This window comes from Cupressus sempervirens, chromosome 11 (genome assembly GCF_028749045.1).
Source record: "Cupressus sempervirens isolate cs-2001-9-10 chromosome 11, ASM2874904v1, whole genome shotgun sequence".
Taxonomy (NCBI): Eukaryota; Viridiplantae; Streptophyta; class Pinopsida; order Cupressales; family Cupressaceae; genus Cupressus; species Cupressus sempervirens.
This window is the reverse complement of record NC_143128.1, coordinates 186,381,351-186,403,357: the sequence shown is the minus strand read 5'-3', so window position 1 is coordinate 186,403,357 and position 22,007 is coordinate 186,381,351. Positions and strand designations below refer to the sequence as shown.

Genomic DNA, 22,007 nt, shown 5'->3' with positions numbered 1-22,007 from the left:
TTTAGAACTAGCAGCTAACTGTCAGCACACCTCTGGAGAAGCACACATCAAAAGAAGCACACCAATGCACCTAAGAATTCTTCAAAATTTTCCAAAATACCATTAAAAAAGTGCACTTGTGCACCAATGCACTAGCACACGAGTTCTAGAATCCCTTTAGGCCTTTTCTAACTAGGGACTTAGAGAAAAAAAATTGTTTCATAGGATAGAGCAATTCACCATATTTTCATGAGCATTAAGGAAGTCTTTATCACCATTATAACATGCAACATACTTATCTTTAGCTATATAGTAGTCCCCTTTTTTCTTTTCCTATAAGAATCTGCATAGTTTCTTGGCTAATAAGGCTTGTTTGGATCTTTTTAAAGTCCTCATCACTAGTCCTCCAAGGTTCTTATGAAGACTCATCTGCGACTATGAGACCAAATGCATCTAATTTTTATCCTCTAATATAGTCTACATAAAGTTTCTTTAAACATGTTCCATTTTATCTCTAATTTTTTTAAAGGAAAGTTAAAGAGGCTCGTGGTGTAAATCAACAAATTTTGTAAGGATGTTTTAATGAGCTAAAGTTTACTTGTATTACTCAATAGAAACTTTCCAACCTGCCATTTTAGATTGAAATATCTTTAGAGTGGCACAAGAGAAGAGGGATAACCCCAAATAGATGGAAGGTTCAAAACTTTACATCCCAACATGTTCAATATTCTGACTTGTTTCCACTAAGGGGTATTACAAAAGAAAAAAAAATTATTAGGAAAGCTAATATTTTTATTTGAAGTCATCTAGTAGGTCTTTAAAACCTCTTTAAAACTATTTTCCTCTAGCAATTCAACTTTCCCTCATAAGAATGGTATCATCGCTGAATTATTGACGAGAGCAAGAAATACTAAATGAGGAAGGATGAAGCCCCTTCCATAAACGGCCCCAATTGACCTTCACCTAAATAAGTTTACTGAGGGATTTTTCCATTAAGATGAAAAGAAAAAGCCATATGGGAACCCCCTATCTTATACTAGGAGAAGCAAAAAAGAAACTCATGGGAAAGCCATCTTTGATCACAAAAACTGTAGTTATTGAAATAAGATGATTAAGCAAGTAGAAGTTACATTTTTTGATAACAAAAGGATGTCTAGATTCTCACTTGTAAGATCAACATTCCCCTCAATATTGAACGCATACTTGGGTAGATTAAGAACCTCTTGCATTACCAATAAACATAGTCACCTCTTGATTAATACTGTTTAAATCCTCATAGTTTTTCTTTCAAACTTTAGTGACACAATCATTCACCTAATGCTCTATTTTTTATGATGAAAGCAAGTAAAGGAGATGGATTCATACTCTACACTAAAAACATAAGTAAAGGAGATGGATTCATACTCTACACTAAAAACCAACTCCCCAACTTTGAATTGATAGAAAACTCAAATGAAAAATTAACAAACTGATTAATTTTAACTCAACTTTTAGCATATACCAAACACTTCTTGCAATTCATGATGATAACAATCTAAAATGATATCTATAAAGAATACCAATCCCATAAAGAATACCAATCCCAAGATTCTAAGAGGAAACTATGAAGCCACACCTAGATAGGTGAAACATTAGGAGTTTGATCCCTAGGAGAGAATCTTGGCTGTCACTTTTTTAATGTAAGAGGTCAATGGCAAAATGTCCAAGGACCATAATCAAAATAGTTTGCCAATATTCACAAGAAAAAAATATTTAACCATGACCATGACATCAATATGACTCTAGTTTTTAAAAGAGAATTTTGACATCCCTCTTAATCTAGTTGCATTTATAAGTACATAATGTTTTTTTAAAGATAATTGACATATACCTCTCAGTCTAATAAAACATGCATTTGGAAGTGCAACCTAAGTGTGCCCTTGTTAACTTCAGAATGAGTTTTCATTAAATTAATACAAACACAACATAGCTATTGATTAACTAAACCCTAGGTACATAGTGTAGATCATCATGGCTAATGACCTTGATTAAGGTTTTTTTTGTGTATCAACTTTCTGTTTATTACAGTTGAGTTTGAAACTTTGATACAATACTAACCAACAATAAACTTGATCATTATTCAAATAAGAGATTTATCATTTGCAATATATCATTAGTATATGATTTATGATCTTCTTGTTCATGTTTAAAGTCTATCTTCTATGTTATGCATCTAAACATTTATCCTATATTTCAGATTTTTTTATAAATATTAAATTATAATTAATAATGTTTAACATGCCCCTATATTGAAAATTAGTGTAAAATTATAGTTCAATTCAATTCAATAGACCATATATCCAAAAATTTCTCATTTCTAATGAATTGTCATTTATTAGAAATGAATTGTCATGTCTATAATGATATTATTATATGTTTGAATATTTTTTTATTTAAATGTAGATTATAATTATTGTCAATCTTTCATTAATGTTGATAAATATATTTATTATCTATTTAGTGTAAATTATATTATAATTTCTTTTATTATCTATATTATTATTATATATAAATATATATATTTTATATTGTCATTGTCATAATACAATATTATATCAATTTGATATCTTTTAAAGATATTATATTTAATATTTTTTTTTTATTATAATATTAATTAATTTATTGTTGTTTAATATATCTTATTAAATTTAGCCTTTGAAATGGGGATAATGCAAAGTAATAGAATCCTAATCAATGAAATAGTTCAAGTGGTCCATAGGTTTACCCTTAATAGTAAGCTTAGGAAGCCCTTAACAGTCATCAAAGGTTTTTCATAACATACAAGAGTTGCATCAATAGAGAAAATGGTTGAAGAAAGAGGCAACCATGCAAACACCTTATCATGAAAAGTGTTTGAAGAAGACATGGAAGAGAGAAAGTAGATCATGTGATACCACATCCAACACAACCTCCTTATAAGGAAGATCCTTATCTATTGTATCATTCCTAAAACTGTCATCAAAGTATTCATAAAATAAATCAAACATCTTCAATGAAAATTACATGCAATGAAACAATTTTGTTTGTGTATTTTTTTTAGATAAGGAAATGCAAATGCATATGCAATATCCGAAGATACGGTTGTAAAAAGAGATCTAACACCAATATCAAAAGTGGAAACATCGTAGTTTGGGTTCACCAAAAATGCATAGGGGGAAATTTGGATCAAGGAAACTAATCCTAAGTTCATCACATAACCATACACACCTAAAAAGGATTGAGTCCAAGGAAGAGACTCTTTCAAAAAAACCCTCAAAGGTGTTAAATTCTAGTAGGTTAATGCAATTCAAGGGATAAAGGAGCATCAACACAAGCTAAGATATAACAACAATGAAGGTAGGGAAAATAATGCCACTTTCCCTTGAGACCTAAATTAGTTGCTCCTAGATCTATACAAGATACACAATATAAAGTAAAGAAAGTTTTTAAATGAAGTGTTGAATTGACTAGGAAAGATAAATATGCTTATCTTAGAAACTAGAATCTTGATTTCTATATGCTAGGATGCTTCCAGAGATGAACAAGGTTAGATCTAGGCCTAAAATTGTGAGGCGAAACAAAACCCAGAAAGCATTCAATAATCTTATAGGGGTGAACTGGGTGATTAGAGGTGACTCGGTCATTGCTGACACAATCAAGGGCAACCCATTTGCCCCTGACGAAATGTGTGTGACACTGATTTTGATTTCACAATTCTCATAAATGGAAAAAAGGGTACTCCAATTTGAAACTAGTTTTCCCTTATGAGATATTTTGATATTTGAATTTTGGGATGTTGGGTGGCTATGCAAGGGTTTGCCTTAGTCAAACCCCCTTGTTTTGGTGATTTCCACCTCCACGGATAGTCGATATGTCAAATGTAATGCATGTGATGCTCGTGTATGAGCTCTGAATGTGCAATGAAAGGATCCAAATCCTTAGATTTGAAACCAAGTAGCATGAAATATTGTACTTAAATGCGGATGAAATAATAATACATAGATCAGAGGATAACCTAGACAACACACTAAGCCCGGAAGGATAAGGTATCTGTGTTTTCTACATCATGATTGAATCTTGAATGCTTGAATAATAGAATGTGAAGAGGGAGATGAAGATTTCTCTTGCTTCAAAGGATGTTTCCAAGCCTCCTTTCTTTCACCTTGCAAATGCACTAAGACAAATTGGGATGTCCACAATGGCTTGTCCACATGAGAAATGCTTGCTTGAGCATACGTATGCTTGTTTGCTTGATTTGACATACACACCATAAAGCAACTGAGGGTGTTTATATAGGATTAAGATTAATTTTCTCACACAATTTGACCATGTTCAAAAAACCTAACTCTAGACCAAACCCTGAGAAGGGACCAATGACTAGGACCCAAAATGGGACTAGTTCAAGGGCAAACTATGAACTTGATTGGTCCATCAGGGGTGCACTACAACCCTGATAATCAAATGCAGAAACCCTTAGGATTGTCTTGGGACTCTACAATAGGTCCTACAATGAAGAAATCAAGTCTAGATTATGAGGAAATTATGTTTCAGTGCACACAAATGGTTATGTTGGTTGGAGTGAAAAGAAAGGAGAGGACCTAGATAAATATGTCCTCCCTCAAATTTTGCGTTGTAGAATATGAATGCCCAGGAGGACTTATTAGGATCTATGTATATCCCTTTTAAGAAGAGGATAGGATAGAGGCATAAATACATCTTAAATGCAAATTTATCATTAAATTAAATTGAATAGGTGCTAAATGGTCATAAATTGAAGTGCTTCCAATTTAAGATGGTACAAAATGCAACATCTTTCTTCTCAAACTAACTATCTTCAAGTTTATATATTTCAAAGGAAGACTTCTCTATAGAGTTCTTCTAAAGCATATTTCCCATATCATTACTATTTCAAATGGCAATCATCAAGGTTTTGCAAGGTTTAGAGATAGTTCTCATCACCTTCAATAGAACTTCATTGTTTGTAGTACCATAAGTTCCTTTGATTGCACTAAAAATCTCATTCACCTAGTGGAAGTAGCCTTTTATGTTATCATCCTCACACATTCTTAGAGTCTCAAATTTACATTTCAAACTCCAAAATTTGAGTTTCTTAATATTCTTGTCTCCACTTACACTGCCAAACTTTTCCAAGCATAATATGTGGTCGCACATCCATGAATTTTAGCAAAGTAATATTTCCTAATCAATTAATAATAACATTCCTATCCTTCACATATGTTCTCATGTGCATTAATATTTTTTTCAATCAAATATTGGTACTTTGAGTCCATGTTCACTTTCCATCTCAGATCCTCTTTAAGAAGCTAAGCTTTGTCAAGGGGAACTTAATTTTGGTATCAATGGTTGAATGCTTCCATATCTTGAGGTGAGGGTGAATCAATATGCACAAAAAATTAACTATTATCACAATATTTTAATGAAAAACTTTAATCCAACTAACCATCAATAAAATATATTGAAATAATAACATATACAAGAACACAAATTTATGTAGAAACCTAATATGGAAAAAACTATAGTGAGACTCTTATTTGCAAGATGAATAACAATATTACAATGTTTATTTTAGGATCACTGTCATATAAGCACATCGCTAAGCACATTGCTCTTTCTAAAAGGACTTATAAACTAAAGTGCCCTATTTAGAGTAAGATCCAAATTTGTAAAGGCATCTAGAAGAGAAAGCACATTGCTCTTACTAAAAGGACTTATAAACTTAAGTGCCCTATCTAGAGTAAGATCCAAATTTGTAAAGGCATCTAGAAGAGAAAATAATATTTTAGCAGACACATGAAAATAATGAAATAAAAAAGATATGATCTCATGATCAAGCACAACTCCTCTATCAAACTTGTACTTCTTCCACCTCTTCTTTGTTACATTCACCTTTTATTGATTTCATGTTTTATCCCAAATTAATCCACATCATCATGTAAGCACATCGCTAAGCACATTACTACTTGTAAACTAAAGTGCCCTATCAAGAGTAAGATCCAGATTTGGTCTAGAAGAGAAAACAATATTTTATCAAACACATGAAAATACTGAAATAAAAAAATAGGATCTCATGATCAAGCACATCTCCTCTATCAAATTTGTACTTCTTCCACCTCTTCTTTGTTGCATTCACCTTTTATTGATTTTACATTTTATCCCAAATTAATACGCATATCCACTTTGATCTACATGCATGCAAACAAACCTTATCCAAAAACACATCTATATATAGCAATTTGATCAATCAAAATCATAAGTAGGCCGATTTTTGTAAAAATGGGCATTTTTTACACAAGGCTAGAGCCTTACACATTTAAATCTAATGCAATTCACCCAAAGGGCACACAAATACATTATAATGCATCTCCAACAAGCATTGGAGCTGCCTCTAAGACTAGATTCAAATGAAATGTGTAGAAATATATTAAAACCACTAGAAAATAATCCTAAAAACACTCTAATAAACACGATGCCACGTGAAGCACAAGACACCATGGCAGGACAACAATGTCACACTCAAGTCGACATAACTTTGCCAACATAAGATATATAAACTAGAACACTACATAAATGTTAAGAACATGCCCACCAAATTATACAACCCAAATTACCAAGGTAAAGCATTCTCTAAACCTACCCTTACTATTCTTGACAAGCAACCTTCTTGTCAACAAACAAAAAAACACAAATTCTTCCTCTAAAATTTTGTGGATATAGATTTGTGCAACATTCACACACTATATATTTCAATACCAAAAGCACAAGCTACCAAATTCATATGTGGAGAAATATAAAGTGTTCTCCAATAAGGATTTCAAATAATCTTTTTTGAATATTCTAGCTTCCCATGCTTTCATCTTCTAGATACAACACATAGATTTGTTATCATAACCAATATAATTGAATCATAAAAACCCTTCAAATGCTCTTTCCTAGATATTAAAATTCAAATACTATTTCATGCATATTAATAATCAAACACTCTTCTTGCATACCAAGTATCAACAAACATTTCCTTCATATCAATCATTTTTATACTCTTTCTTGCATATCTCAATATTTCATTGTACAACTCTTCATCAAATACAATACTAAACACAACTCTCCTATTTCTATGCATCAAGTACACTACCGAATCAAGTTTACGTTAATGCACATAACATGTTGACAACAATAAAAATAATGAGCTTATAATACTAGTATTATGCACATAAGAACACTAAAACACAATGACTTATGTCACAAATGAATGAATGAATGCGATTTTAGTGATGTCCACAAGACCACAACAGTCTATGAGACCAACAAAACGTGCTAAAAAGATTCCATATTTCTTTCCATTTATAATCTTCTGATATGGATCTTAGTCAAGAAGTCTATTGTTTGCTTGATCCTGTCAACCTCAAACAAACTATGCATGTTGACTGCCTTTGTATGAAATCATAGTATGTTCGGATGTTGTCGTAAGTTGTGCACTTGGAGAGAAAATGCCATTCTGTTTCAATAGCTCGTCTTACAAAACACACATATCCTCTCCTCCCAAACCTCCTTGGGCCTCTTCCATCTGCCTGTCTCACATCTGAGGTGATGGGATCCAACCCTCAACTGAGCCAATAACAACCTTGCCTTACCTTTAATAGCAGCCCCAAGGTATGGTTTCTCATCGTGATCCCCTATTGGGTTGAAGTTTTTAGTGTAATAAGCCTTTTTCTACCAACAATATTATTCCACATGGCACTTTGAAACTTTTCCCTAACAAACTTTTTTATGCCTGCCTTATTGTTCAGACACTCCTGCACCTTGATGTTCCATATATCCATCCATTTAATGTTTTGCTCCATCCATATTTTCTTCCAACGGTTAAGAGTTTCTTCTTTCACAATTTTCGATCACTAATGATCATGCATGTCTTCCATCCTTTTTAAGTAGCCAATTAACCGAATTAATGTTGAAGCCTCTAACGAAAAAATGTCAACTTCCAACAAAAGAATTCCATAGAAACGAAGGATTTTACTTTGAAGTGCTTTCAAATTCTCTCTATTTGCCTCTATCCACAATTTGATATACTACCCCCCAACACCTTGCATCCATAAAGAACCACCGGCGTAACCAGCAAACCAAAGAAAGTCTTCTTAGTTTTTCAATCCCATAGTTCCTTTGTCCTACATCTGTTCTGAAGCAGAAATGAAGCTTTCCAACTCCCTTAAATCCTTTTCACTCTACATCTCCCAGCTAAGTTTATGATGAAAGTCAATCCCAAGGTACTTATATTCTTTCACGATTTATAGACACCAACCCCTAACTTAGTTTGTGAGCACAAATCCATTAGAAAAGCCAATTGTCACTCCTGAATTTAGAGGAACTAACCAACTAAAGATACCTTGTTTTAACACTTTAATCTCACATAAAATACACTTCACTTCCCACTCTATATACCTTGTTTCAATTTCTTTAATCTCGCACAAAATACACTAACACGTTTTTATATACCCTTTCATAGAATGTTCGGAGTGCGGATCGCAAAGGAGGCAAATACATTGACTTCAACATTTAATCATTAAACTTTAAAAGAACTCCCTTTTATCAAGCGTTGTAATCACAGCCAATCACTATCTCTTCATTATCACATTCCTTCGTTAAAAAGACTGCTCTTTATGGGGACTATTAATTGTTTGTATGTTTACATAAAACACACACAAAACTTCTAAACTAGGTAACCAGTAATCATTACTTATAATTAATCACTGCAAATTATGATATAGACTGCTCAAGATTGATATAATAAATTACTATTTATTCTTTAACAACTCACAGTGCATTAGTCTTTTTTAATTACCAAACCTTTGTTGACATCACCTTTTAACTTCTTAATGAATTCGCTTCCTTTCCATGAGATATTATTGTGATTTTTCCCTTATCTTTGACAAATATTTATTTATACAACCAATGTCTTTCATAAACATAAGCGATGTGTTTCCTTCTTTTAGTTAGTAACGTTATTTTACAATCAGATTAATAAAGGAAGCAGAATTCTTAAACTAATTGACACAAAATACTCCAAAATACCCCCGAAAAATCTTCAACCTTGAAGGTGAAAAACACAGCAAAGAATCTCTTAATTTAATTTGAAAAAATGTTCAATGTCAGATCACAGTCTATCAAGATCAATATATATTTATGTGCAATAATAGACCGATCAAGATCAATATATGTCACTACATATATGTATATTTTTCGATTGCAAATATAAGTGATAATATGTGATTGATCTCAATATATGTTCTATGATATATATACTTAGACTTCGTGTTATATCTTGTGGCTTATGCGATGTATATACTCTATAATATCTTGTGTATTCTTTAACGTCTTTGGAGGACATATGCCTGTCTTCTTATAATTGGGTGAATGAATGGTTCACAACCATTTATGACTTATTACAATTACCAACACATCTTTGTTTGATTATAGTCGTAGAAATTAATCATATTCAGATTGAGTCTTTAGAAAGTGGTAAACATAACTTGTTTAGTCGATGCATATCCGCTTGTTAGTAATCAGTTCTCACAAACAATTATTGAAACAAGTCAAAGTTGATCAGATATAATCCTCTTGATGCTAATTCCAACACTTAGGTAGAGAGATGTATTCAGATATCTGAGTTAGAGAGTAGTGTCTATCAAGACTATTCTCAAAATATAGCTCCATCATTGCTATTTCTATGAATGAAAATGTAAACAAACATAAGTTTTCATCACATAATTACTGATAAATGACAATTGCCAAAGCTATTCTCAAAGGGTGCCTCAAGATAAGGGTTAAGTAATTAAGTCACACACATGATCTCCACCATGACTACTCCTAGAAGCAATGCTATTTTTATTTTTCATTATTTCTTTTATTTTTTGAATTTTTTTCTTCAAGAACTGTGCATTTGTACTTGTATGGCCCGAAGGGCAAATGTTTGTCTCAAATAATTCTGAGTGAAATAAGTCAAATTTTATATCAAAATTTGAGTAGGCAACCTCCCTAATGCAACACTAAGGTGTATATTTTCACTCAAAATACACTAAATAATAGAGGTATTTCATTAGTAAATAAATAAAGAAAACCTCAAAGAAAACCTCAAATCCTCAAAAACTCCAAAATATCTTCAAAAGGCAATATGAAGCAGCAGGTCTGAAGCTCTTATACCATGGAAAAGTAGTGAAAATTAACTTCACACGACCCAAAGATCGGCTGCATGCAAGAAACTTGTCATGAAAGAAAAACAGAGACAAAAAGCAGAATGACTTCAAGATTTTGTGGTTGACAAACTTAATTAGGTCAAACTTCAAACAAGATATTGGTGACCATATTGTGATGTTAAATAGAGGGATGAGAGAGCCTTAGGATGGAATCTTTCAGCCTTGGATGTACCAATTCATAGACAAGATCTTATTAGGAGAGGTGAAGATTATATCAAAAAAGATTATTAGTGTTAACATTGCCAAGAAGCTAAGAACAGTAAAGGACTGTGGGGCCTTACTTGAAATCCTATATTGTCTACATGCTAACTGGGTTGTTTAAGTCTTTAGGATTGAAATCTTTGCAAAGGTGTTGAAGCAAAAAGAGTGAGTATTTAGTGCTACCGTTGCACATTCATAATCACAAGGCTTTCAGAATGTTCAACTATGTATTCACCATGAAAATTGTGAGGTGGTTGGAAGGACTTCCATATGCGAGGCTCATCAAAAAGCAAAGAAGCTTAGTGAAGAATATTGATCATGATACATCGAAAATGACAAGTTCACATGCATTCACATACTCGAGATCAAAATTTACCCAAGGAAGCTACCAAGGTAACCAACAAACAAGATAATCATCATTGAGGTAGAAAAGGAAATTACTTTCCACGGATAGAATTTTAAAAGACAAAGAAAAGTCAAGGGTTATGTTTAACTTCAATTTGGGAAGTGAAAATTGTCTATCATAGGCAACAATTGAGGTAGTGGATGAAGAAGTTAAATACATGTTAGGGGTCTATGAGTAAGAACAATTTTAATCGAAAAAGGAAAATCAAAAGAGAATATGTGAATCAATATATCCACATCCCACATCTAGAAGACTATTGCACTAATGCCAAGGATTATGTAGAGGTCAAAAAGATGACATTCTCAAGGTTGAAAATAGATGAATTAAAGAAGTACAAATGGAAGGGAATAACAATCCTTGGTCATCTAGAAGATGATGGTCAAGTCAATAGAAGAGAATTCAACACCACTACAAACAAAAAATTGGAACCAAGTGATTGGAGGGATGAGAGGGAGAACAATCTTGGTACTTTGGTGATTCCAATTTCCCTCTACACTTAAGGATTGTTAGATCAGAAGTTGATTGAACTGGTAAGAAGAAAGGTGTCTTTTCTTATGTTAAATCAATGTTGTTGTTGTATTAAATAGAATAGATGAAAGATCCTTATATAGATATACAAAGACAATGTTCCTATTACAAAATATGTTAGGATTAAAGTGTAATGTCCCATTTTTTTTGGAAGAGTTAATTATAAAGTTATCAATTAAAAAGAAAAATCCATAAAATATTACTTTTAACTATAAAATTAAAAATGTTGTATCCACAATTCAACTATATATTTTCTTTTCCATTTACCATTTCTATAAATCTTTCAACCCACTAAATATTATTATTATTATTTTAATTACATTTTTTAATAAAGAAAATATATCTACAACTCAACCATATAATTTCTTTTTTCTTACCATTTCAATATAGCATTCAGCCATATAAATATTATGGTTATTATTATTATTTAATTATATATTTCTTTAAAAAAATACATATAAAACTCATTTATACCAATTCCCTTTCTTTTTGAACTTTTCCCTCGCTATGCTCCTAAACTAAAACTTACATAGCAAAAGATATCGACACACAGAAAACTTTCATATGAAACAGTACCGATAAAGGATATCACAAACATTATAAGTCAGTTTTAATGCACTCTGAACATTTCATCCCCCGGATCATTGATCTTCAATTAACATACAAAAGCTTCTAAATTCAACTTATGACAGGCATTCTTGCCCACACAGTTATAACAAAATATAAATCTGGTGGTATTGCAAACATCAAAGAAAGCAATCCATATATCAACCCCATCCCCAATAGGAGCTAATAGGTTGGTAGTTCAATGGTAGAGCATTTTGTCTAAAAATCAAGTCTTAGTATGTGATGTTAAGCCGTCCAGTTTTACAGAACACCAATTACCGATTTCCGAGCAGTGTATGTAACCGGATTACAAGTTCTTCTTCCTCGGGAGTGATGTTTCCACGCTTGATATCGGGCCTAAGATAGTTCATCCACCTGAGCCTGCAACTTTTCCCACACCTCAGAAGACCTGCCATAAGAATTCAACATCATAAGTAGCAGAAGAGTGGAGTTGTAAAGATCAAATTTTATGAGAGTGGAATTGATAAGATCAAATTGTGATATTACCTGCTTTCTTGGGGAGAGCCCTCCATTGGCCTTCTCCATTGGCTTCAATGAAATCAGTCAGCAACATATCCTCCCTGGCAGTCTTCTGATATGGATCTTAGTCAAGAAGTCTATTGTTTGCTTGATCTTGTCAACCTTAAACAAACTATGCACGTTGACCGCCTTTGTATGAAATCATAGTATGTTTGGATGTTGTCGTAAGTTGTGCACTTGGAGAGAAAATGCCATTCTATTTCAATAGCTCATCTTACAAAACACACATATCCTCTCCTCCCAAACCTCCTTGGGCCTCTTCCATCTGCCTATCTTGCATCTGAGGTGATGGGATCCAACCCTCAACTGAGCCAATAACAACCTTGCCTTACCTTTAATAGCAGCCCCAAGGTATGGTTTCTCACCGTGATCCCCTATTGAGTTGAATTCTTTAGTGTAATAAGCCTTTTTCTACCAACAATATTATTCCACATGGCACTTTGAAACTTTTCCCTAACAAACTTTTTTATGCCTGCCTTATTGTTCAAACACTCCTGCACCTTGATGTTCCATCTATCCATCCATTTAATGCTTTGCTTCATCCATATTTTCTTTCTACGGTTAAGAGTTTCTTCTTTCACAATTTTCGGTCACTAATGATCATGCATGTCTTCCATCCTTTTTAAGTAGCTAATTAACCGAATTAATGCTGAAGCCTCTAACGGAAAAATGTTGGCTTCCAACAAAAGAATTCCATAGAAACGAAGGATTTTACTTTGAAGTGCTTTCAAATTCTCTCTATTTGCCTCTATCCACAATTTGATATACTACCCCCCAACACCTTGCATCCATAAAGAACCACCGGCGTGACCAGCAAACCGAAGAAAGTCTTCTTAGTTTTTCAATCCCATAGTTCCTCTGTCCTACATCTGTTTTGAAGCAGAAATGAAGCTTTCCAACCCCCTTGAATCCTTTTCACTCTACATCTCCCAGCTAAGTTTATGATGAAAGTCAATCCCAAGGTACTTATATTCTTTCATGATTTATAGACACCAACCCCTAACTTAGTTTGTGAGCACAAATCCATTAGAAAAGCCAACTGTCACTTCTGAATTTAGAAAAACTAACCAACTAAAGATACCTTGTTTTAACACTTTAATCTCACATAAAATACACTTCACTTCCCACTCTATACACCTTGTTTCAATTTCTTTAATCTCGCACAAAATACACTAACACATTTTTATATACCCTTTCATAGAATGTTCGGAGTGCGGATAGCAAAGGAGGCAAATACATTGACTTCAACATTTAATCATTAAACTTTAAAAGAACTCCCTTTTATCAAGCCAATCACTATCTCTTCATTATCACATTCCTTCGTTAAAAAGACTGCTCTTTATGGGGACTATTAATTGTTTGTATGTTCACATTAAACACACACAAAACTTCTAAACTAGGTAACCAGTAATCATTACTTATAATTAATCACTGCAAATTATGGTATAGACTGCTCAAGATTGATATAATAAATTACAATTTATTCTTTAACAACTCACAGTGCATTAGTCTTTTTTAATTACCAAACCTTTGTTGACATCACCTTTTAACTTCTTAATGAATTCGCTTCCTTTCCATGAGATATTGTTGTGATTTTTCCTTTATCTTTGACAAATATTTATTTATACAACCAATGTCTTTCATAAACATAAGCGATGTGTTTCCTTCTTTTAGTTAGTAACGTTATTTTTCAATCAGATTAATAAAGGAAGCAGAATTCTTAAACTAATTGACACAAAATACTCCAAAATACCCCCGAAAAATCTTCAACCTTGAAGGTGAAAAACACAGCAAAGAATCTCTTAATTTAATTTGAAAAAATGTTCAATGTCAGATCACAGTCTATCAAGATCAATATATATTTATGTGCAATAATAGACCGATCAAGATCAATATATGTCACTACATATATGTATATTTTTCGATTGCAAATATAAGTGATAATATGTGATTGATCTCAATATATGTTCTATGATATATATACTTAGACTTCGTATTATATCTTGTGGCTTCTGCGATGTATATACTCTATAATATCTTGTGTATTCTTTAACGTCTTTCGAGGACATATGCCTGTCTTCTTATAATTGAGTGAATGAATGGTTCACAACCATTTATAACTTGTTACAATTACCAACACATCTTTGTTTGATTATAGTCGTAGAAATTAATCATATTCAGATTGAGTCTTTAGAAAGTGGTAAACATAACTTGTTTAGTCGATGCATATCCGCTTGTTAGTAATCAGTTCTCACAAAGAATTATTGAAACAAGTCAAAGTTGATCAGATATCATCCTCTTGATGCTAATTCCAACACTTAGGTAGAGCGATGTATTCAGATATCTGAGTTAGAGAGTAGTGTCTATCAAGACTATTCTCAAAATATAGCTCCATCATTGCTATTTCTATGAATGAAAATGTAAACAAAAATGAGTTTTCATCACATAATTACTGATACATGACAATCGCCAAAGCTATTCTCAAAGGGTGCCTCAACATAAGTGTTAAGTAATTAAGTCACACACATGATCTCCACCATGACTACTCCTAGAAGCAATGTTATTTTTATTTTTCATTAGTTCTTTTTTTTTGAATTTTTTTCCTCAAGAACTGTGCATTTGTACTTGTATGGCCTGAAGGGAAAATGTTTGTCTCAAATAATTCTGAGTGAAATAAGTCAAATTTTATATCAAAATTTAGGCAACCTCCCTAATGCAACTCTAAGGTATATTTTCACTCAAAATGCACTAAATAATAGAGGTATTTCATTAGTAAATAAATAAAGAAAACCTCAAATCCTCAAAACTCCAAAATATCTTCAAAAGACAAATATGAAGCAGCAGGTCTGAAGTTCTTATACCATGGAAAAGTAGTGAAAATTAACTTCACACGACCCAAAGATCGGCTGCATGCAAGAAACTTGTTATGAAAGAAGAATAGAGACAAAAAGCAGAATGACTTCAAGATTTTGTGGTTGACAAAGTTAATTAGGTCAAACTTCAAACAAGATATTGGTGACCATATTGTGATGTTAAATAGAGGGATGAGAGAGCCTTAGGATGGAATCTTTCAGCCTTGGATGTACCAATTCATAGACTAAGATCTTATTAGGAGAGGTGAAGATTATATCAAAAAAGATTATTAGTGTTAACATTGCCAAGAAGCTAAGAACAGTAAAGGACTGTGGGGCCTTACTTGAAATCCTAGATTGTCTACATGCTAACTGGGTCGTTTAAGTCTTTAGGATTGAAATCTTTGCAAAGGTGTTGAAGCAAAAAGAGTAAGTATTTAGTGCTACCGTTGCACATTCATAATCACAAGGCTTTCAGAATGTTCAACTATGTATTCACCATGAAAATTGTGAGGTGGTTGGAAGGACTTCCATATGCGAGGCTCATCAAAAAGCAAAGAAGCTTAGTGAAGAATATTGATCATGATACATCGAAAATAACAAGTTCACATGCATTCACATACTCAAGATTAAAATTTACCCAAGGAAGCTACCAAGGTAACCAACAAACAAGATAATCATCATTGAGGTAGAAAGGAAATTACTTTCCACGGATAGAATTTTAAAAGACAAAGAAAAGTCAAGGGTTATGTTTAACTTCAATTTGGGAAGTGAAAATTGTCTATCATAGGCAACAATTGAGGTAGTGGATGAAGAAGTTAGATACATGTTAGGGGTCTATGAGTAAGAACAATTTTAATCGAAAAAGGAAAATCAAAAGAGCATATTTGAATCAATATATCCACATCCCACATCTAGAAGACTATTGCACTAATGCCAAGGATTATGTAGAGGTCAAAAAGATGACATTCTCAAGGTTGAAAATAGATGAATTAAAGAAGTACAAATGGAAGGGAATAACAATCCTTGGTCATCTAGAAGATGATGGTCAAGTCAATAGAAGAGAATTCAACACCACTACAACTAACAAATTGGAACCAAGTGATTGGAGGGGTGAGAGGGAGAACAATCTTGGTACTTTGGTGATTCCAATTTCCCTCTACACTTAAGGATTGTTAGATCAGAAGTTGATTGAACTGGTAAGAAGAAAGGTGTCTTTTCTTATGTTAAATCAATGTTGTTGTTGTATTAAATAGAATAGATGAAAGATCCTTATATAGATATACAAAGACAATGTTTCTATTACAAAATATGTTAGGATTAAAGTGTAATGTCCCATTTTTTTTGGAGGAGTTAATTATAAAGTTATCAATTAAAAAAATATATATTACAAGGTAACTTTATAAATTAAATTAAAAAAAAAATCTTCTAGAGGTTGCTGGAAGAAGCGGAGAAAAATTAAAAAAGAGGCCGACCTATAAAGGAAAAAAGAATAAATAGGCATTGAGGGCTCATTGCCTATCATCAAGTTTTATTATTGAATTTTTGCTGATGTGCATTGTGGAGCCTAGGGTTTCTACAAGTAGTCACAATTGGCCATTGAGAACGAAAACTCTCAATTGGTATGCAATTTTGAGGGTGTGAAAGATCACCTCAATTATTGCAACTGTGGGAAGGATATTTCAGTCCTTTCACTTGTGCTTAATTGCTGGTTTGGAGTTTCCAATGGAGTTGCACTTTCACCATATCATCTTCAGCATTCAGTCTCCACCGTTTGATCAATCCAAGTTCTTCATTTCAATCTGTAGTTGCGACAAGTTCTCAATTGTATACAGCCAGTTAGGGTTTTTCTGTAATGTGCTATGTCATAATGTTTTGGTGCTGAAATTTGCCATATCATTTGTAAAAACATTTGGTTTTCATTGAATGAATACATTGGCACTATTATTTCTTTTATTTCAACAATATATTTTAACAATGTATTAAATTTAGGGTTTTGTTTAGTGGCCTATTGGTACGGGTCATTACAGTGGTATCAGAGCGGTTTCCTGCGAGCCTAATAAGGTTACCCAGCCACCATTTAATTTAGTTTACAGAAGAACCAACATAACTGAGAATATGGTTGAGAGACATTCTCAAAGCCCATCCAGAAGTGTGCGAGATGATGACACTTTACAGCAACAAGAGAGGCTTCTACGATCAATAGAGGTAAGTACATAGGCAATGATGGTTATGATGCAACATTTGATTGGGCAAAATAGGAGTAATGATCATAATAATGACTAGGATGACAGGAGCATAGCAGGATCACAACATAGGACATGGTCTGGAACAGTTGACAGACCCACATGTCCTACATTCAGAGAAGGAACTCCAACACGCACACCTGATGCTATGGTAACAGATATTGTAGATAAACTCCGACAAGTGAGGAATGAGTGGGATTCATTACCAGAATATGTACAGGATGGATGGAAATTTGACAGGTACCTGAATTATAGAGCTACCAGGAAAAAGCAAGTAGATAAACACAGTGAGTTGCAACAGGTCACCAACAAGTTGGTATTACCCACATTTGATGGCAGTGGAAAAATGATTGCTTGTGCTTGGATTCATAAGGTGGATACTTTCCTATCTTTGAAGATGATGACAGAATTTGAAGCACTCAAGTATGCCACTTTACACTTAAATGGGGCAGCACATGATTTGTGGACACATGGCATGATCACATTGCAACACAATCAGGTAACCACTTATCAGGAGTTTGTGGATAGATTGATAGAAAGGTTTGATAAAAAAAATCTTTAAATTTGTTTCTGGGAGTTAGCCTAGTTGAGACAGTCAGGAGGCTTAGGACAATTTATCAATAACTTCCAGAAGCTTGCTGTGATGGTGTCTGACATTTTAGAAAGGAGGCTAGTCATTTTATTCACAGAGGGATTAACTGAACCACTCAAGGGGTGGGTAAAGGCCTTTGATCCTCCTACATTACACGAAACCATGAAGAAAGCTCGCAGTATGGAACTTACAGCTCCAGCAAACCGATTTAGCTCAAAGAGTTCTTCATCATTTAGAGATAACAAAGGGGAATTTAGCAAGGGTAAAGAGAAGGTTAGTGACTCAAAAGACAAACTAGTTGCACCTTGGGATAAGGAAACACTTAATGACCTACGTAGGAAGAAGCTATGCTTCTTTTGCAAAAGTCCCTATGAGTTTGGTCATGATTGTCTTATGAAGCCTAAGGGGAAGGCTAACCGGGTGATGTGGGCTTATTACGAAAGTTCAGATTCAGACATCTCAGAGCACCATGATGAGAATCTTGATGAGGCAGAGGATGAACAAGAGGTAGATAGTGCTGAGAAAAAAGAGGCTCCAGAGATACATTTATAGGAGGCACGTCTATCTAGTATTCAAAGAGAGGGATCTTTCAGATTTCGGGGAGTCTTGGCAGGACAAAAGATTATTACTCTGTTGGATACAGGTGCCACACATAATTTCATTGATGCACGATTTGTGGAGAGGCGTAGACTCATTATTGAGGAGTTCGAGGGACTGAGAGTTAAGGTAGCTGATGGATATACTCTTCGCTGTGATAGGATGGTGCGAGATCTACCTTTGTGCCTGAACAACTATGAGTTTAAGGCGGACTATCATGTGGTCAACATGGGTGACATGGACATAGTACTTGGGATGCAATGGCTACATTCTTTGAAGGAGGTTACCCTGAGATTGGAGGATATGGAGATACGATTCATGGTGGATGGCAGGACTCATGTGCTGAAGGCTATCCGTAATGGTGATGTCAGGACTATCTCATTTAGGCGGTTGGAGAGATTAGCAAAACATAATAATATAAAGTGGGCAAAAATATGCGCTTTGATGCCTACCCAGGAGGGGCAACATAAGACTGAATATCATCCAGATATTCAGAAATTGAGAATCAAGTATGGGAAGGTATTCGGTGAGATTCCACCAGGCAGGGCACCAGACAGAGGTATTGAGCACATTATCAAGTTGGAAGAAGGTGCTAAGCCTATCATGATCACACCATACCGGCAACCAAAACGACTCAAAGATGAGATCGAGAGGACCATCAACGAGTTGCTAGCATGGGACACATCAGACCAAGTAAATCACCCTTTGCATCTTCTGTTGTTTTGGTAAAAGAGAAGGATGGTACTCTACAAATGTGTATTGATTACAGGGTGTTGAATAAGAGAACTATAAAGAACAAGTATCCCATCCCATGCATCAATGAGCTAATAGACGAATTGCATGGGGCTTGTTATTTCACAAAAAATGATTTGAGATCAGGCTATCACCAGATCAGAGTTCGAGAGCAAGATATTGAAAAACTGCTTTTAGATGTCATTACGAGCATTTCAAGTTTGTAGTCATGCGTTTTGGTTTGACTAATGCACCTGCCACTTTTTAGTCCACTATGAACAAGGTCTTCCACAATCAGTTGAGGAAATTTGTACTAGTGTTCTTTGATGATATTTTGATCTATAGCAGGACATGGCAGGAACATTTAGAGCACTTGGAGACAGTATTAAATATTTTACAGAGCGAGTCCTTGTATGCTAAGGAGTCCAAATGTGATTTGGGGATGACATAATTGTTGTGTCTTGGACACATCATTAGTGCGGAAGGAGTGTGAATGGATCCTGAAAAGATTTGTGCTATTGTTGATTGGCCACCACTAGAGAACCTTACACAGTTAAGAGGGTTCCTTGGTCTATGTGGATTCTATCGCAGGTTTGTTAGTGGCTACTCATGACATGCAGTGCCCATGACAGATTTGCTAAAGAAAGGGGCATTTGTGTGGACTTGGGAGGCACATGAGTGTTTTATGCGGTTCAAAGAAATAATGACTACATGCCCAGTATTAGCATTACCTGATTTCACAAAGCCATTTGAGCTTCAATGTGATGCTTCTGGAGAGGGAGTTGGTGTTGTATTCATGCAGGACAAGCATCCTATAACTTATGAGAGTAGGAAACTCAAAGGGGCTGAGAGATCATTCAACATATATGATAAGGAGATGTTGGCCATCATGCATACCTTGGCCAAATTTGGACAGTATCTTGTGGGCAGCAAATTTTGTATTAAAACTGATCATAATAGTTTGAAGCACTTTTTGGGACAGTGGGACCTGAATGATCGTCAGCAAAAGTGGATGAGTAAGTTACATGCATATGATTTTGATATCACATATGTTAAGGGGACACAAAATATTGTTGCAGATGCTTTATCCCGTAGGCCACACCTCACTTCTATGATTTAGATATCAGAGGATTGGCGACACTTGATTGTAGCAGAATATGCCAAAGACACGTGGGCCTCTGTTATAGTGGAGGGGACAACAATCAACACCAGATACACTCTCATAGATGATTTGATCATTTACAAAAACAAGATTTACTTAGTCCTAGGATCGAAAGTGAAGCAGTTGATTTTGAGAGCATTCCATAATTCACCTACAGCAAGCCATCCTGGGTATTTCAAGGCTTACAGGTTAGTACCGGAACGGTTCACTTGGAAGGGACTTAAGGTTGATGTTTTGCAGTATGTGCATAAGTGTCATGTTTTCCAGTAGAACAAACAAGAGCACACATATCCAGCAGGGCTCCTACAACCACTTCCTATTCCTGACAGGAAGTGGGAGTGCATCTCTATGGATTTTATTTCGGGCTTGCCTAGGGCCCACGGGCGCGATTGTATCTATGTGGTGGTGAATAGGTTGACAAAATATGCTCACTTCTTCCCTATCGCTACTACATACTCAGCAACTCAGGTGGCAGAGGTCTTCTTCAGGGAGATTTTTAGATTACATGGTTTGCCTCAGAGCATTGTGAGTGACAGGGACAACCGCTTCATGAGTCACTTTTGGTAGGAGATATTTCGGTTGTGTGGCACTGAGCTTACACCTAGTACTAGTTATCACCCACAGACTGATGGTCAAACATAGATTGTAAACAAATGGGTGGAAGGATATTTGAGGAATTATGTGGCAAATCAACAGCGAGCTTGGGTCAGATGGATATATCTCTGTGAGTATTGTTACAATACTACATATCATATGACCATACAAATGACACCCTTCATGGCACTTTACGATTATGAGACACCTAGTTTCTTAGATTTGTTGTTGGGAGACAGTCGAGTACCCCGTGCAGGTGAACTATTATAGGAAAGTGAGGATATAGTTGCTACTCTCAGAGACAGCATTGCTAGAGCTCAGAACCAGCAAAAACAATATGCAGACAAGAAGAGGACTGAGCGTAGTTTTGAAGTAAATGATATGGTTTACCTCATTTTGCAGCCATATAAGCAGTCCACTCTCAAGAAGAGTGTTACAAAGAAACTTAAGCCACGCTATTATGAACCATTCAAGATCATCAAACAAGTTGGTGAGGTGGCTTATGAGTTGGAGCTTCCACAGATAGTAAAGTGCACAATGTGTTTCATGTATCACGCTTCAAAAAGGCATTGGGTCAGAATGTGATGCCTTCTGTAGTATTACCTCCCTTGGATGATGAGGGGAAATTGATCTTAGTGCCAGAATCCATTCTGGATAGTAGAGAGAAGCAGCTTCGCAGGAGAGTAATC

General features: G+C 34.6%; 1 protein-coding gene across 1 annotated transcript; it reads right to left on the bottom strand.

Moving 5' to 3' along the window:
• Nucleotides 1-12,005: 12,005 nt before the first annotated feature.
• Nucleotides 12,006-12,587, bottom strand: LOC149528818 (transcription factor MYB123-like). The gene is made up of 2 exons (XM_089811265.1): nt 12,511-12,587; nt 12,006-12,412 (listed from the first exon to the last, which is right to left on the bottom strand). The coding sequence occupies exons 1-2, from the start codon at nt 12,575-12,577 to the stop codon at nt 12,279-12,281; spliced, it is 201 nt and encodes a 66-aa protein (XP_089667391.1). The 5' UTR covers nt 12,578-12,587; the 3' UTR covers nt 12,006-12,278.
• Between the last annotated feature and the right edge of the window lie 9,420 nt (nt 12,588-22,007).

Excerpts from the sequence above, each read along its gene's own strand:
- LOC149528818 (XM_089811265.1), bottom strand. The coding sequence starts at position 12,577 with ATGTTGCTGACTGATTTCATTGAAGCCAATGGAGAAGGCCAATGGAGG. Across the intron at positions 12,413-12,510 it reads GGCTCTCCCCAAGAAAGCAG|GTCTTCTGAGGTGTGGGAAA; the intron begins GTAATATCACAA and ends TTCTTATGGCAG.